Raw genomic sequence first — 17,512 nt, 5'->3', positions numbered from 1 at the left:
ACCAACCTTCAGCTCAGCTTCAGGTTTTTCCTTTGTCCCCTTCAAGTGTAGTTCCACAAATAATGAAGCTGCCACCAATTTGTCTTTGCTTTTAAAGTCCAGTCTTCCCAAACCCTGTATTTAATGATCTTTCTGTGTTGTTAGACTTTGTTTTATAATGTTAATTCCAAACCCATAGTCCAAAAAAGGCATTTGCAACCTTTACTAAGTAATAGTTTGCTCATTCAAAAGAATATAAAATATGGCCATTTACTTAACAAGATTCTTGTGCTTTAAAAAAATATACTTACGGGCTCCTGGATGGTTCAGTTGGTTAAGCGACTACCTTCGGCTCAGGTCATGATCCTGGAGTCCCGGGATGGAGTCCCACATCGGCTCCCTGCTCAGTGGGGAGTCTGCTTCTCCCTCTGACCCTCCTCCCTCTCATGCTCTCTGTCTCTCATTCTCTCTCTTGCAAATAAATAAAATCTTAAAAAAAATTAAAAAAAAATATACTTACAAAAATTATATTGCACCTTTAAAAATATAAATGAAGAAGTTGGATAAATTAGCATGTAAATGTGGGTGGCATTTGTGTGAACAGTAATTCTAATGTACTGAAAATAGCCATATTCATTACAAATTAAAGTATCAAATGAACTTTAAAATAGTTCCAAATGAATAGCTAGTATTATGGAGAAATATTTAACTATCTTGAATTTCTCTTTTAGAAGTTCAGTATTTTGCTAATGATACTAAGATGAGCTATGTAATCCTTGGGAGGATTATTTTAAAGTTAATGTGATTTAGCTTGATTAAGCAGTCATAATTTAAAATCCTTTAATATTTTCTTTTAGTAAAAGAATACCTTGGCTAAAACGTCTGTGTGCACCTCAGTGACTTCTGCATTGTTTTTTTCCTGTGGCACTTTAAACACTCTCTAATTAATCCTTCTACCCGGGCCCAGCATTTGCAGGTGAACATCTGTGGTAAAGAGGAAACAAGATCTGTTCTTAGAGTACATAGGGTGAAACCTGCCTGTTGGAGAGTGTCCCAGATATGTTCATGGGTGCTAGGGTCGCCCCAGCTGTGGCCTGTGGGGGAGGGAGGGTCAGGCCGACTCTCACAGATGTATGCTCTCCTTCTGCACTGGCTACTTGGGTTGCAGAATTGAGTCAGGAAAGAAAGGCAGGGCTCTCTGCCAGCAATCCCAAAGACTGGTTCTGTTTTGTCTGGGATTGGTGACTAGAGGCAGAGCCAGACCTTTTTAGTCCTCAAAAAAGAGTTCTATGTAATCCATCGGTCATACCCGCCTCTATCAGTGGAGTGACTACTTGGTTCAATAGCCCTCACTGTACATACAAAAGGAAGTGGTCTACCAAGGTCTCCATCGCCTTTAGAGCAATTTCCAAACGTCCCATTTTTTAGTGACGTGGAATTCCCATTCAGGTCCCACAGTCCTAAGAAGCTGATCTTTTGCATATGTTTGTGTAGTACTCCTGTCGATTTAGCCAGACTTATCAGTTTGTCCTTGCTGTGTAACAAATCACCATACTTAGGGTCTTAAAAAACATTCATGATTCTGTGGGCTAGCAACTTGGGCTCAGATCTGAGTGGTTCTTTTGCTAGACTTGCCTGGGCTGACTCATACAGATGCAATCGTCTGTGGCTTGGCTGAGACTGGCTGGTCTAGAATATTCCCTCACTCAAATGTCTGGAGGTTGGCACCCTATCAGCCAGGACATCTCATTTCTTTTCCATGTGACTTTGCCAGCAGGCTAAACTGGGCTTCTTCCCATGGTGGTCTTAAGGTTTGCAGCAGCTAGGGAAAGTGCACCCCCCATGCCCAAGTGCTTGTCAAGCTTCTTCGTGTGTCATGTTTGCTTTTTAACTAAAACAGGTCACACAGCTGCCCAGATTCAAGGGATGGGGGGAAAAATGTTCCACCTCTTGATGAGAAGAACTGCAAAGGCCCATTGCAATGGAGTATCCAAACAGGGAATGTCTGACAATTACATATAATCTACCTACCTTTGCTGACAGGAATATTTGTTTTTTATTGTTTTTGTTGATTTTCATGATAAAACATTTCAAATGTACACCAACATTCAAACATACTCCAAAGTAGAAAGAATAATACAATAAACTTTCCATATGCCCATCAGCTAGATTCACCAGTTTTCAAAATGTTACTCCATTGGCTGCCTCTACTTTTTAACTTTTCTCCTTGCTGAAGTGTTTTGAAGTAGATCCCAAACATTGGGCTATTTCAGCTCTGTATGTTTCCATATGCATCTCTTGAAAAGGGATACCTTCCTTTTTTTTTTTTTTTAAAGATTTTATTTATTTATTTGACAGAGACATAGCAAGAGAGGGAACACAAGCAGGAGGAGTGGGAGAGGGAGAAGCAGGCTTCCCGCCGAGCAGGGAGCCCAATGTGGGGCTCGATCCCAGGACCCTGGGATCATGACCTGAGCCAAAGGCAGCTGCTTAACGACTGAGCCACCCAGGCGCCCCAAAGGGATACCTTCCTATGTAGCCACAACACCATGACCACATCTTGGTATCACTGAACACTCAGTCCATAATGCAATTTCCCCAAATGTCTCAAAAATGTCTTTTTATAATAGGTAGATCTGAAATGGAATCCACCCACAGAAGGTCCATAGCAGTCCCAACTTGCTTTTCTTTTCTTTTTTGTCTACTGACTTGTTTTGAAAACTGGGTCCATTTTCCTGCATAGAACCTCCTACATTCTGTAGTCATCTGTTCAATTCCTTGTGGAGTCCTCTAACTTGCTTCTCCATCTCCTGTATTTCTGTTTATGAAAGTTAGCCCTACAGACTGAGTTTCATTCAGTTTCCACTTTGGGGACAGCCATCTTCTGTAGATAATAGTACTGTTTGCTTCCAGTTGTGTCACATGGAGGCATAAATGTTTGCTTGTCTTAGCTTTGAATGATGCTAACATTGCTCAGTGAGTTGATCCCTTGATGACCAATTGCCTGGGTCTGTCGTTTCAAGTGTTTACAAGATGATGGTTTCCTAATTCTGTCATTCCAGATTTGTTAGCTGGAGTTATTTATAAGGAACATCTTGTTATCAGAGTTGTTTGGTTATCTGAAATAGAGTTCATACAAAATATATTCTTTTTTTTTATGTTATGCTAGTCACCATACAGTACATTATTAGTTTTTGATGTAGTGTTCCATGATTCATTGCTTGCGTATAACACCCAGCGCTCCATGCAGTACGTGCCCTCCTTAATACCCATCACCAGGCTAACCCATTCCCCCACATCCCTCCCCTCTAGAACCCTCAGTTTGTTTCTCAGAGTCCATAGTCTCGTATGGTTTGTCTCCCCCTCCAATTTACCCCCCTTCATATATTCTTTCCTTTAAATCGACAGCTTATAGAATAAGAATTTGGTGCCCAAGTTATATCCAGAGTTGTTCGATAAGTAGTTGCTTGGGGGCTCTCTCACTTACTTTCTTTTTTGTTGTCATTTGAATTCATGGGTTTTAGATATTCATTGTTTTTCAGTTAATTGCCTTTATTTTTCTTTGGGGAGGGCTTAAATTGTTTCATCTTTGGCCAATGGGAACTGCTGTTTGTTGGCTTCTGTATCCTTTTGATCCATTATTCTTTGAGAACTTCCTTGCTTTCTGGCACAAAGTATCCCAAGATTATCTTGTATATTTCTTCTTTTTTTTTTTTTTTTTAAAGATTTTATTTATTTATTTGACAGAGAGAGACACAGCGAGAGAGGGAACACAAGCAGGGGGAGTGGGAGAGGGAGAAGCAGGCTTCCCGCCGAGCAGGGAGCCTGATGCGGGGCTCGATCCCAGGACCCTGGGATCATGACCTGAGCCGAAGGCAGACGCTCAACGACTGAGCCACCCAGGCGCCCCTATCTTGTATATTTCTTGCTCCAAATCTGTAATCAGTCATTCCTGGCTGGAGATTACAATTTGGGCACTAGATGTGCTCACTGATACTGGGTTTTCATCCTTGCTAGTCTTTTTTATTGGCAAGAGCTAGGAAATCTCTATATACACACATATACATATATATATTTTAAAGATACTTTAAAAATTAAGTTATACTGATTTTTTAAAAATTTAAATTAGAATTGCCAAATTTTTATTTAACTTCTTCGATTTTTATACTTTTTTCTCTTTTCTCTTAAGCAGGAAATCTTGGTACATAAGAATGTTAGTGTACCTGGGGCGCCTGGGTGGCTCAGTTGGTTAGGCGACTGCCTTCGGCTCAGGTCATGATCCTGGAGTCCCGGGATCGAGTCCCGCATTGGGCTCCCTGCTCGGCGGGGAGTCTGCTTCTCCCTCTGACCCTCCTCCCTCTCATGCTCTCTGTCTCTCATTCTGTCTCAAATAAATAAATAAAATCTTAAAAAAAAAAAAGAATGTTAGTGTACCTTAATATATATTGATATATGAACTAATAATATAACCAGTATAAAAGCATACACTATAATATTATCATTATTAGCAGACACTAACATGTTATTAGCATTATTACTTTGGAATTGTTATATATTTATATGTAACTTTGAAACTATCAAATACATAATATAATGCTAATATTATAAATTGTTGAATGTTAATAATGCTAATATATTAAATATACTAATATATTTGTTAATACACATATATAAATTAACAGCTAATCATTATATATAGGTTAATGAACTAATGAATATATAACAATTCTATATTAGTTAATGCACACATACATATATTAACAGTTTCAAAGTAATAATGCTGATATTTTTACTAACAGACTACTGAATGAAATTTAAGATTTCTTTGCAGTGCTGTTTTCCTTAGAATATATTATACAAAGAATCTACAATCAAAGTGCTTTGTGCAAGAGGCATTGGAAATAATTCTTTTCTCTGTGGGGTTAGGTCACCAACTTAATGTATGTTTTCTTGCTTCAGTTCATTTTCAGTTTTTACAAATTTTTTTCTTCTTGATTTCATTTACTTTTTTAAAATATGTAGAATATTTTTATGTTTTCAAAGTTGAAACTACATTATCAAGCATATGTAGAAAAATTATTATTGATGTCCTCTCCTTCCTCCAAAGGTAACTGTATTTATTCTTAGTCTTCTAGTGTTTCTTTTGCAAGTATATGCATCTATTTTATTCCCTTTTAAAATTTATTTTATTCAATTAATTTATTTTTTAGAGAGAGAGTGCACCCTCATGTGTGCGGGTTGGGGGGGTTAGGGGCAGAGTCAGAGGGAGAGAGAGAGAGAATCCCAACCAGGCTCCACACCTAGCATGGAGCCAGACGTGGGGCTCGATCTCACAACCCTGAGATCATGACCTGTGCTAAATCAAGAGTTGAATGCTTAACCAACTGAGCCACCCAGGCGCCCCTAAAGATTATTTTAAATATAAAAATATATTTACCCTTTTTTAAATGGAGTTTCACTCACTTTTCTATATTTTTTGTTTGTTTTAAAAGAGTATTATTATTAAGGTTTATCACATCACATTGTAAAGAGAATGCAAACATATGTTGGGGGACTAGGTCATTCAGATTCTTTTAAGGAATCTCTCTTTTTTTTAATCCGGTGAGTTTGGTACTCCCTGCCATCTGGGGAGGACAGACTCCAAACTAAAGTGCAGTCAGGAGATTTCTTCTAATCTCAGTTCACTGCTTGAGGCTGAAAAAATATCCCACAGCATTTCTTTTACAAACACGAGTCTGAGAAAAAAATGTTCCTGAACAGAATAAGAACTGTGAAACTCCAGGTGTACCCTGTGTTGTCCACTGTGACTTTTTGGTTTATACTCTGCCTCATTCCTAGTCCTGTTCACGAACCTGAATTTAAGAAAAGTCTAGAGGCTCAAAATGAACATGTCTAAAATAATTTCCCTAAGATTTGGAAAGGAGGAGGAATCGGCAAAGGTGGAAGAATATCAGAGAAATTAAAGAGTTAAAATTAGCAGAATTCGATGCAGTTTAGTTAATAATATTGTAACAATGTTAATTTTTAAACTTTTAACAAATCTACCACAGTTATATAAGATGTTAACATTAGGGGAAGGTGGGTAAACTCTGTATTATCTTTGCAACTATTCTGTACAGCTAAAATTATTACAAAATAAATTTTATTTAATGCATACCCACACACACACAAGCAGCTGCATTCAATAAAAAAGTATAAAGAACTTCAACAAATCAATAACAGAAGTAACCTAACAAAAAAAAGGGGGAGTAAATGACATAAACAGGCAAGTAATATACCATTTTTGTCAGCCAGATGGGCGAAAATCTAAAAGGTTAATATTATCAAGTGTTCATATGGGTGGGGGAAACAGGATAAGTTGATCTGGTATTTTTGGAGGGATGATAGACAGTGTCAGTTTAAAAAATTTATTTTAAATAAACATATACCTCAACCCAGAAAATCACCTTTTGGATGTCTCTCCTAAAGGAAACTTTCACATGTGCACAAGAAGGCATAAATAAGGATTTTCACTGCAGCATTATAATATCAAAACCATCTTAGCTAGACAAATTGCAGTATATCCGTATTATGGAATACTAGACAGCCATTTTAAAATGATGATGTAGATTTTCATTGCTTGACCTAATCTCCAAGACAGAAATATTAAGTGGAAAAAAATTGCAAAAGTAAATATTGTCTATCATACAGGTTTTTAAAAAACCTGTATATTCCTTATATCTACACACCCTCTCCCCCATTCTCTTTGTTTTCATATATATGTGTAAATAAATACAAAAAAAGTTATCTGAAAATACATACTCCGGTTCGGTTTAAATACTAATATTCCTGGGTAATAGCAGTGGGAATGGGAGCATGTGGTCCAGTTGGACTTTTAAAAATGTCTATTGCTTCTTTCAGAGAAGGAATGTATGCCTGCATTAGTTGTGACATTAAGGTGAGAAAGAAGAATGTCAAAGGACTTGGGCATGTCTTGACCACAGAGAGACCTAGAGGTGATAGAGAACTTCTGAGAAACTTGTCACAAACTCATAGAATAGAATCTAAAGGGAGAGGTGGTCTCTAATTTGTGGGGTCCAGTGGAAAATGAAAGTAGGGGACCCTTTGTTCAAAAAGCAAAAGAAACTGCTGGTAAAGGTACATATAATTTTTATCATTTATATTGAGCAGTGCCAGTTTTAAAAGCAAAGATCAGAATATTTAACTTGTATGAGTAATCACTTAAATTACACAATCCATATTTTGTGGCTTGTCCCTGGAGTTTGTCCCTCAAGCTGGCCAGAAGAGACAAGCACAGCTGGACTCAGAAAGGTAGGGAGGAGAGAGGGGGAGCTGGGGGGAGCACCCCTGGGGTGACCCTCACAGGGCCCTGGGGGTCCCACTTGCCTCCTGAGCCTACCAGGACCCCCTTCTCACAAGCCACCTGACCTAAATGCCTAAGCTGAGGACAGGGTCCTTCCCTTCCCCAGGGAAGTCAGGCTACAGGACTGCCGCTCCAGCCCATAGCAGACAGCAACTACCAAGGATCCTTAAGCCTCCACCCCTGGCAGCTTGGTACCCCAGTGGAGGCTAGGCAGGAGGCTCACCTCCACTAAGATATGGCCTCCTGTCAGCCTAGGGCTCTTGCCCAGCCCAAGGTGCTAAGGGTACACAAGCCTGACCCCAGCCCTCTCCCAGATCTTTGTGAGGGACAGAGGATGGTAGAGCAGGGAGGGAGAGTGAGCACCGGCAGGGGCTTCAGGAGTTGTGGGAGTGGGTAGCTGAGAAGCCCTCCAGGGAGACCAAAACAAACAGGATCACATGTGAGCTAAGGTCCCCAGTGCATGCCCCATTGTCCCATCACCTTCACTTACAAAACACAAATCCAAAGCGAGAACTGTTAAGACTCAAGACAGTGCTGCATTAAATCCAGTGTAGGGCCCTTCTGAGCAGCTGTGCCAATTGCATACCATCCATCGAAGGTAGCCGGGGTAGGGTCAAGGGTTGCCCTCTTGACCCTCAGCCCCACCCCGCTTTTTAAATGGAAGACATCAGAGGAAGCTTGAATTCTGAGATGTAGACTCCTTTGGCTGAGAGAGGATGAAGATGATGGTGAGACAGAACAAAGCTGATAGGGCCAGCCAGCCCCGGAGATGGGGTTCAGAGCCCAGGGAGAGCAGAAGACAGAGGAAAAGCAGGTGCCCAGGGTAGGTCTATCATGGTTTGGCAGGAAGGGAAGAGAGTTTCCATTCCTTAATTTCTTTTTCTCTAGGAATCACTGCTTGGGCTGGGGAGGAGGTCTTTGAGGGATCGTTAGGAGAGTATAGAAGATAGGAAACAGGAGCTGGAGAGAAGGGGAGGCAAACTGCTCAGAGAGGAGTCCGAGCCTTGGCTTGTCAGTCCGGCTGGAGTCATGGATTCCATGGAATTACGGAGCTAACAATCAGCCTGCTTTTGTGACATTCAGGACCCAACAAAGAGAAAGGTCCACCTTGCCCCAGTCAAGGGAAGGATAGCCTCACTCTTGTTTGAGGAAGGACTGTTCTTTATTCTGAACTGAATAAAAAATGACTTTTTAGTGTTTATACGTCCTTTTAAAAATGAAATGATGTCGGTGATAGTAACATTCTTTTGGTATTTTTTTTTATTGTGGCAAAATGTACACAATATAAAATCTACCATTTTAATCATCCTTAAGTGTATTAATGTTTGTTTTTAAATGTCATTGCTTTGCAAAATAAGTGAAAAAGTTGGTAATCCTATACTGCACCCCTGAAATGTTTTGTTTTGTTTGAAATTTTACTGGTCTGTGCAGTCTGGAAATTTTATGAGCCTTAGAAACCTTTCTTTGTTTAATCTTGTTCTATGACTTTATCGGCAGAGGAAAACTCTGAAGCAATGTATAGAATTTTTTTTTTAAAGATTTTATTTCTTTATTTGACAGAGAGAGAGAGAGACAGCACAAGCAGGGACTGCAGCAGGCAGAGGGAGAGGGACAAGCAGACTTCCCCGCCAAGCAGGGGGCCCGATGCGGGACTCAATCCCAGGACCTTGGGATTATGACCTGAGCCGAAGGCAGACGCTTAACTGACTGAGCCACTCAGGTGCCCCCAATGTATAGAATTTTTAAAGACATGGCATAGGAGTAAGGTTAGAATTACTTTTGTTGTGGTGGTGGTTACAATGCTTTGGTACAATTCTATTTCTAGTATTTCATATATCTTCTTCTGTGGCATTATCACGGTTGTCTCACGTTCTGCCACAATGCCTAATACTTCCCCTTTGCATTTCATACGTAAACTCACATCTCATACCAAAAATAAATGGCTTTTCTAAGGATAAATTTTTTTTTTGTAATGGAAGCAAAATATACCTAGATAAAATGCTGGCATGGGTATAGTTGTTCATTTGGTCAAGGGTGTTGTAATAAATGGTTCTATCTAAGATTTGTGAAGCTTTTGCGCAGTTTTTTTTTTTTTTTCATTCTGAGCCGCAGACACCAAAAATCCCACAGGAAGTTCTCTTTGTGAGTGTTGTGGTTTTTTAGTTTCCTGTTCAGTTTGCACCAGGTGATCAGAAATAAGATAATCTGTGCAATCGAAAGAGATTCTTGGTTAAACTTTATTGTTACTCTAAATGAGAATCTCAAACTTGCTTGTTTTCTTCCCATGTGATGAGTCTAGAGGAGCTATAACCACATTCATACCTGAGCATTAAAGTCATGGTATAATTTTTGTTGTTCAGTGGATAAACTCTTCATTGTTAAAGGGGCAACTATCTGAGATTATGCTCTATGCTTTCCACTTCTTATCAGAGCATCTCCCCAAAAATAAACCATTGGAATGGAGATGTGTTTTTAAGACTTGACAGTAGTGTTTTACTTTCATTTTTACAAGTGACAAAAACTTTCTCTTGTTTCTTTAGAGGAAAGGAAATACATAAAACATGTTACACAGTTTACTTCAGATATTACAAATACCATTGAAAAAATTTTAAAGGGTACTATTATTCACTGAGATAGTTTTATAAATGTAATTCTTAAAGCAAGGTATTCTCAAGGTAAAGATTTTTTGCTTGATTTCATTATGTCTTATACCATGGCAAAAATAAACTAAAATTGTAATCAAATATATTAGATCTTTGACAAATTGTTGTAATCTAGCATTTAAATGATACACGGAAGACGTGATGAAAAGTGACAAATGAGAAAAAAGAAAAGTCTGTGCATTTTTAGGTATGTCTCTAGGTTTAGGTGCTATTAAAGACACGATGCCTAGTTCTAGGCAGGTTATGCTGATTGCACATCTTAATAAATGGTAAAAGTAATAAAGACATGAAAGGTCTCCAATAATAAAGTAATAAAGCTGTGAAAACTCCCCAGATTTTTTAAAAACAGTGCTTGCCCCTAAGGACATTTTAATTACAATTCTTAAAAGAATAAATAATACTTTGCCCCCAAACAAAAAAATTACACCATAAGTTTAAAACAAAAGTGACTTCAACCATTTCTATGCAGGGGGGCAGGGCAGTGGGGGTGGAGAAAGAAAAGAATAAGGGTTTGATTTGCAGAATGCTTTTTTTCTCGTTCAGATAGCTTCAGTTGCAAAATATATGAAAAGGTTACTTTGAGATCTTAATAGATATTTATGTATGATAAACATATTTCTTGGCTAAGAAGTTTGATCTTTCCATACAGTTGAGTTCCAAACAGAAAATCATCGTTTAAAATCTGGTGTTTGTGCCTTTTCCCCCTTTCTTGTGTACCTTTTGTGGCACTAGGTTAGACTTTAAGAATGTTATTGTTATGAAGAATTTCTGACATTTGTGGAGAGCTTTACATTTTACAAAGTGTAGAATAATGAGGCTGGAAATGGTTTCTTACATATTCTTTGGCGTTTAGCAAGGCGATCAGCATCGTGGGAAGTGTATGCAGAGACTGATTAAACTTGGACGATGGGCTGCAAGTCTTTAACCTCCTCGTCTGTCCAGATGTGAGCTAGAGAACTGGCTTCAGAAATGCAAGGCAGCCTGAGCCCTTCGCTCACCACTAAGAATTGCAGCATTTTGGTTGCCAAAAATAAACTTTGGAGATCCCTGCCTACCGGGGTGGGAGAGACTTTGGATATATCTTGAGGCCTAATGTGGGTGGGCCAAGGTATCACAGGTCTCTTGGGTATTTCCCAGCCTGCTTGCCCAGGAGTGCCCACGAAGTTTTAGTTTTAGCACAGTCGGTTTGTCGAGAATGAGCAATCATTTTGACCCTGTTAGGAGCGCTTTAGAGATGAAAGCCACGACGTGCTTTACAGAAAAACGCATTCTGCTTTCAGTGGGGCAGCAAGGCCCGGGCATGTGGTGACAGCTGTGACCATCACAGCTGTGATATTTACCACGTTAAGGAAACTACTGTCAGGTATTTGCTGTACCAGCCTTTCCAACAGCCCTTCTGCGTGGGGGCTGATACATCGTGGCTTGTTGAGGAGCAAGCAGACAAGTCTCTGCTATAAGTCGAAAAGGCTTTGGTACACAGGGGCTTTCTCCTTGGGGGTCATTTCTGCTGGACCTTTGATAAAAACAAACAGGAAGACTCGCATGCCAGCGGAAACTGTCCACCAAGTACTTCGGGAACTGGGCTTTTCCTTCCGCGACTGGGGTCGGACCTCGGGAGGAAGCGGGCCTCGGGCCGCTCGCCCCGCCCCGCAGCGGCCCCGCCCCCACCATGGGCCCACCCCCACCGTGGCCCCGCCCCCGCACAGCCGGGCATGCTCAGTGGGCCGGGCCGGGCCGGACCGGCAGGTTTGCGTGGCTTCCCGCGGTTGCCGGCGCCGGCTCAGCCCGTGGACGCTGGGTCCCTTCCCCGCGGCTGGTTCCCGGGAAGTTACGTGCGGAAGCCGGCTTCTGAGGAGCCACCGGGCGGACTGCGGGGACGCCAGTGGCCAGCAAGCGGGGCCGACGTGTCTGGGCTGTGAGAGCTTTGGGAGGCCGAGCGAGTGGCCGCACTCGGAGGGAGGCGCCGGCCGGGCGCGCCCCGCGGAGAAGACCCGGGCGGGGCGGGCGGGCGCTTCCCGGACTTTTGTCCGAGTTGAGTCCCCTCCCCGTGGGCCGGGCCTCTTCGACCGCCCCCGCCCCCAGCACCGCTCGCTCCGGGGAGATGTTTATCTGGTCTGTGGCGTGAGGAGCCGGCGGGCTGGTGGCGCGGAGTTTCGGGTCCGAGGAGCCTCGCGCGGCGCTGGAGAGAGACAAGATGTCCGCCAGGGCCGCGGCCGCCAAGGTGAGCGCCTCCGAGGCCGTCAGGGCCGATTCCGAGCTAGGGCGGCCGCCAGCCGGCGTCGGGCCCGCGCCCCGCCCTCCTCCCCGCGGGCTGCTGCCCAAGCGCCGGGGGCGGCAGCGGGTGGGCCGGGCTGGCTGTGGCGGTGGGCCGCTCGGAGCCCTGCGGGCGGGCCGGCGGAGGGCGGGGGCCCAGGAGGGGGCGGCGGGCGCGCAGAGCTGCGGTCCGGGGCAGGTGCATCGCTGCCGGCGTCGGTGCCTGGCTCCGGCTCGCGGCGGGCTGGGAAGCGCAACAGGTCCGGCGCCGGCAAACTCGGCGACAGGAGTGGGTTTTGCGGGCACTCTGGGGCGAGCCTGCGGCGGGCGGGAGGTCGGGGTTTGGGGTGCCACCTCCAGCAAGCCAGTAGCTGCGGTCTTTGGAGGAGTGGTTGGTCACCGGCGAAACCGTGTAGTTTCGATCTGATGTCAGTGTGCGTGGTATGCGCGCGCCAGCGATAAGACATTGAGGCAGCAGAACACTCAGTGTTTTGTGTGTAGTATGTCGGGATTTTTTTTTTCCACACTGTGTAATTTACTTAAGGTAGCATTGAAAAAGAGAACCCCTTAACACTTTCTAATAGTTTAATTTGAATTAAACTTTCAGAAGTAGCACAAAATACTCCTACAAATGGACAATGAGAGGAAGTCTAAAAAATAAAATTAAGAAAGACTTGTTTTTTCCTATCAATTTCTACATGTGCTTTGAAGTACTGGGGCATTTTTTCAGTGCTGTGAAACCAACTTGTATGTTACATCAAAAAGCTGAAGTTCGTAAACTCAGTTAAAATCCTCCTTTCCTTTTCTACATTGTACTCTTTCTCATCATACAGTAGTACCTGCTCTTTTTAACAATTACAGGCATACAGAAATTTTTCCTAGGCATCCTCTTCTTGGAGAAAAATTTAGTGAAGAGTAAAAATCTCTCTTTGAAAATTAATTCATTACTTCAAACAGTATCGAAGTACTTAAGGTAGTGGTTTTATGTATTTATTTTTCTGTTGGAAATGTTTATTCATAGCATCTGGAACGGTATAATATGGCCCTGAAGTTTCTCAACTCAGGACCTTGTTTTCTGGGAGGCAGAAATTAGCAGTTACATTTAGTAGTGAATATATATATATATTTTAAGGAATATAATATTTTTTCTTTAAGAAAACTTTAGTTTGTACCTTTTTGACCTTATGTTGATGAAGAACAATCTAGAGATGAAACTTGAGTCAGTGATTTAGAATAAAAAGCAAAATTTTGTTTAGATTTTAAAATAAGTTCACATAACTTACCTTTAAGGCGGTTTCCTTTCCAAGGAGGAAAGGCTTTGTTTATATGTTACACATAATGTCACTTTGTTCCTGAGGTGTGATCTATGGTACTTGATATCTAAGACAACACACTTCATTGTATTATTATTATTATTACTATTATTTTTGTAATTAAAGCAACACTACGTGAGGAAAATGCTACCTGACAAGACAACACACTTTAAAAAGGTTATTTCAAATATGGAGAGAAGTAAGTTTTCAGTGGATTGTTATAGTAAGATGTTTTAGAAGAAACAATACTTTTCTTACTGAATTATGGGATTGAGATTTATGGCATATTGAAAAGCATCAGTATTTAAATATTACATTGTAGGGACATGTGTATTCGTAAATATTTATAAATAAAATGTGAGTTGAAAGCTTATTTTGTTTAAATGCTGTATTATGAGCCTACCACAAAATCTGCTGTAGAACAAGGCAGGCGGCCATAAAAAATAGGTGAAATGAAAGAATATTTGCCTTTTCCCTAAGTCACGTTTAATATCTTTTTTTTTTTAAAGATTTTATTTATTTATTTAATATCTTGAGGTGACTGAAATGCTTACTACAAGCCAGACTGTGTACTTAATACTTTACATGTGATACTTTTGTTTCCCTACCCTAACCCTCAGTTTAAAAAAAAACAAAAAGAAGACATTAATTTTGCAGCATGCTCTTTTGTTTTAGCAGAGTAGTTTGTAGAACAACTCTCTAAGCCAATACGTGTGATTCTGTATTCTTTGTAATAGTTGAATAGTCTGTTATCCTAAGAATATGCTGCCGATCATCATTGCCTTACTGACAGACATTTAACTTGTTTTCAGGATTTTGCTATTGTAATAAGTAGCTTTATATTTATATCTGTGCACTATTATAATGTGTTAAGTCCTTAAAAATGGAATTTTGGGGTCCAAGGGTATGTGCATTTAAAATTCTGATAAATTCCACTAAATTTTTCTCCAAGAAGAGGATGCCTAGGAATAAATACAACATTTGTTGGTAAATTACATGTTATTTTAAAGGACATAAAACCTAAATAAATTAGATGAGGGAGATGGGGAGAGTCAGTATTGTAGAATATACCTATTTTCCCCAAATCGATATATGTATATAAGTGTAATACAACTCCAAATAGAATTTCAGTAGTATTGTAGAAAACTTGACATATAATGAGAAAGTTTATCTGATAAAATAAATGAATGATAGCCATGAAATTTTGGATAAAGAAGCCCCTACTAGAAAACCTAATGTGTTATAAATTCAGAGTAATTTAAAGCAGTCTATCAGCTCAGGAATAGACAGTGGAACCACAGAATCCAGGAACAGTTTTGTATTTATGAGTTTTTAGTGATTATCGTCATCATTATTTAATGTGTCAGCTATTGTTCTAAGTGCTTAACATGAATTAACGGATTTAATTCATATAGTAACCCTATGAAGTGAGCATTACTATTATCCCCACTTTATGGATGAGGAAATTGAAACACAGATAAAATAATTTCCCTAAATTCACTTAGCAAGAGGGAAAATTAGGGATACCTGATAAAAATAATGTAGATTACTGGGGAAAGGATGGGTTATTTATTCAGTAAATAGTACTGGGACTGTTGGTTATCCTCCCCCCCCCCCTTTTTATGGTAGTTTTCTGCTTTAAACCATAGGCAAAAAAAAAAAAAAATCCAAATGAACTGTTTGAATAAGAGCAAATAAAATGGATCATAAAATACTAGAAGAAAGTGCAGGATATTTTTTAAGAAATACACCTGAGCTGGAAAGGGCTTCTTTGTATGTGATGTTAAATAAAGGAAAAGGTTTTTATATGTGTAGTGTACATCTGAATTGCAAACAGAATTACTAGTGCGCCTGATAATAAAATTCTAGAGTTGAAAACAGGAATTTGAGGGTGGTTCTCTGTCTAACCAAGGAGTTAATTATGGAAGAAAATGGTGTGGATAATTATTAGGAACATTTCCTATTGGTTGAATCACAGAAAGTGGCTGAAGGAAGTTGCAGTGGCTTTTGGATTTTCAAGCTGTTTCACTTTGGAGGAAGCAATAAAATTTAAGATTGTACTATCATAAATGCTTGTTAGGTTTTGCTGATTAAATGTTTCCATTATGTTTCAGGGACAGTATTTTTTTTCCTGTGGTTATCTCTAAAATTATAGTGTAGTTTAGTATAAAAATAATTTACATCACTTCTTAGGAATTGATTATATCAAGTGAGGCACAATGTACTTTTCTTTATTTTTAATTTATTTTTATTTGCTTAATTATTTTTTAAAAAGCTGGGCGTGTGCACTTGAACTCAGGGCTTGAACTCACAACCCTGAGATTGAAACCTGAGCTGAAATCAAGAGTTGGAGACTGAACTGACTAAGCCACCCAGGCACCCCTGGACTTTTCTTAATAGCTGAACATTTGAAAGTTAAGAACTGTAGAAAATTAGTCTTTACAGGTAGGAATTGTGTCCTGAGTGGCTGGTACAATGTAGTTTTAGTTTTGGTACTTACTGATCAATGCATATGTGCTGCATATTGCTTTAAAAGTAAAGGAAAAACTCACTGGACTTTATGAGAATTCAGTTGATTGTGTCTGCCAATTTTTAATGAGCTTCACTGTAGTAATTTTTTCTGGATGTGCTAAGTTTATACATTACTTATTTTTCACTAGAAATATTTTTTTATATTAAAGGCAAAAGGCTTTTATTTATGTTAGCATTTCAGACATTTATGGTTAAAACTGTAATTTATGTTCTTTGTTGATCATCCTGATTGTATTTACAACTCTTACGTTCGTTTTAGGACAGCTCTGTAAGACAGCTACTTTTCCAATCATAGTGTGCCTTTTCTTTCAGGTTGTGTAATGGTACAAACTCCACTACACTGTTAGGAAAGACCCCCCCCCCTTTTTTTTTTTTTAAGATACTGATGTTTTCATTTTAGGATCTTACAACATTTATTTTATATTTAAGAAGGACTCATCTCAGGGTCGTGAGATGGAGCCCTGCATCAGACTCTGGCTCAGCAGGGAGTCCACCTGAGGTTCTCTGTTTACCCCCACCAAATAAATAAATAAATAAATAAATATATTTTTTTAAAGGAAAGACTCATGCTGCTCATTGATTACTGCCAGTAAGTGATAGAGGAGGTCAGCCATCCACAACCAACAAATAATGAGTTTGAGACCAGTCTGTGGCTTTGAGGGCTGTAATGCTGTATAGCTAGAACTGTTCCCTGTTTGAAGGAAAAAGATTACAGTAGTTTCACTCATTTTTTTCAATCCTGGAAACAATGTACTGGCTTTGACTTTTACTTGCTCTTTAATCTTTTTTTTCTATTTAGAGACCAAATGTAAACTCTGTACAGTTCTAAGAATAAAAAAGTATAAATAAGACAGATCACCATGCTGCTAAGGAAAGGGTCTTAAAAATGATTTTGGTGAAAATTTGGAAATGTAATCCTGTTTCTTGACATAATCCTGACATGGTGAAAATTCAGTCTACTGAAAGACCATTAGTCTAGCTGTAAATTCGTGTATGGGACTACCCATCCCTGACTGCTCAGTCATAGCTCTTTCCAGGCTCCTGGACACACACATGCACTTGGTATCCAGTACTGACTGAGCATGGTGGCTGAAGACAGGCTAGTGGAATGAGCAGTTATTTTTTATTAGTAGAGTTTCTGATCAAATGTTAAATGAGACTAAGAGATAGTTGTTGATGACTATTATGATATTTCTGAAATACTTGACTGGAACTTGCTTTCCATCTCTGAATTTTGAAAGGCAGTCTTGAAAAACCTTTTTAGTTTAACAACTTTTAATCTGGTAGGAAGAAGGAGACATTAGAATAGTTTACTGAGGGTTTGCTTGTTTATTTATTTATTATAGTTTTTTAAATTTCATCTAAAATTGGTAGGTTTCAGAACAGTATTTCCAGTATAAGGCAGCAAT

At 39.9% G+C, this 17,512-nt stretch overlaps 1 protein-coding gene across 7 annotated transcripts in view; it reads left to right on the top strand.

Moving 5' to 3' along the window:
- TJP1 (tight junction protein 1) overlaps positions 1-17,512 on the top strand; it is a 231,952-nt gene that overhangs the window by 118,252 nt on the left and 96,188 nt on the right. The window contains exon 1 of one of the 7 annotated variants that reach the window (XM_006730003.3): positions 11,740-12,226. The exons of the other annotated variants lie outside the window; for them this stretch is intronic. Within the exon in view, the coding sequence (XP_006730066.1) occupies positions 12,200-12,226 (27 nt within the window). The 5' untranslated portion in view covers positions 11,740-12,199. Of the gene's footprint in view, positions 1-11,739; positions 12,227-17,512 lie in introns of those variants that run through there. 7 annotated transcript variants of the gene reach the window in all.

This window comes from Leptonychotes weddellii, chromosome 9 (assembly GCF_054177405.1).
Source record: "Leptonychotes weddellii isolate Sample4059 chromosome 9, ASM5417740v2, whole genome shotgun sequence".
In the NCBI taxonomy this organism is placed as follows: domain Eukaryota; kingdom Metazoa; phylum Chordata; class Mammalia; order Carnivora; family Phocidae; genus Leptonychotes; species Leptonychotes weddellii.
The sequence above is the reverse complement of the archived record's forward strand: the minus strand, read 5'-3'. Positions and strand labels throughout refer to the sequence as shown.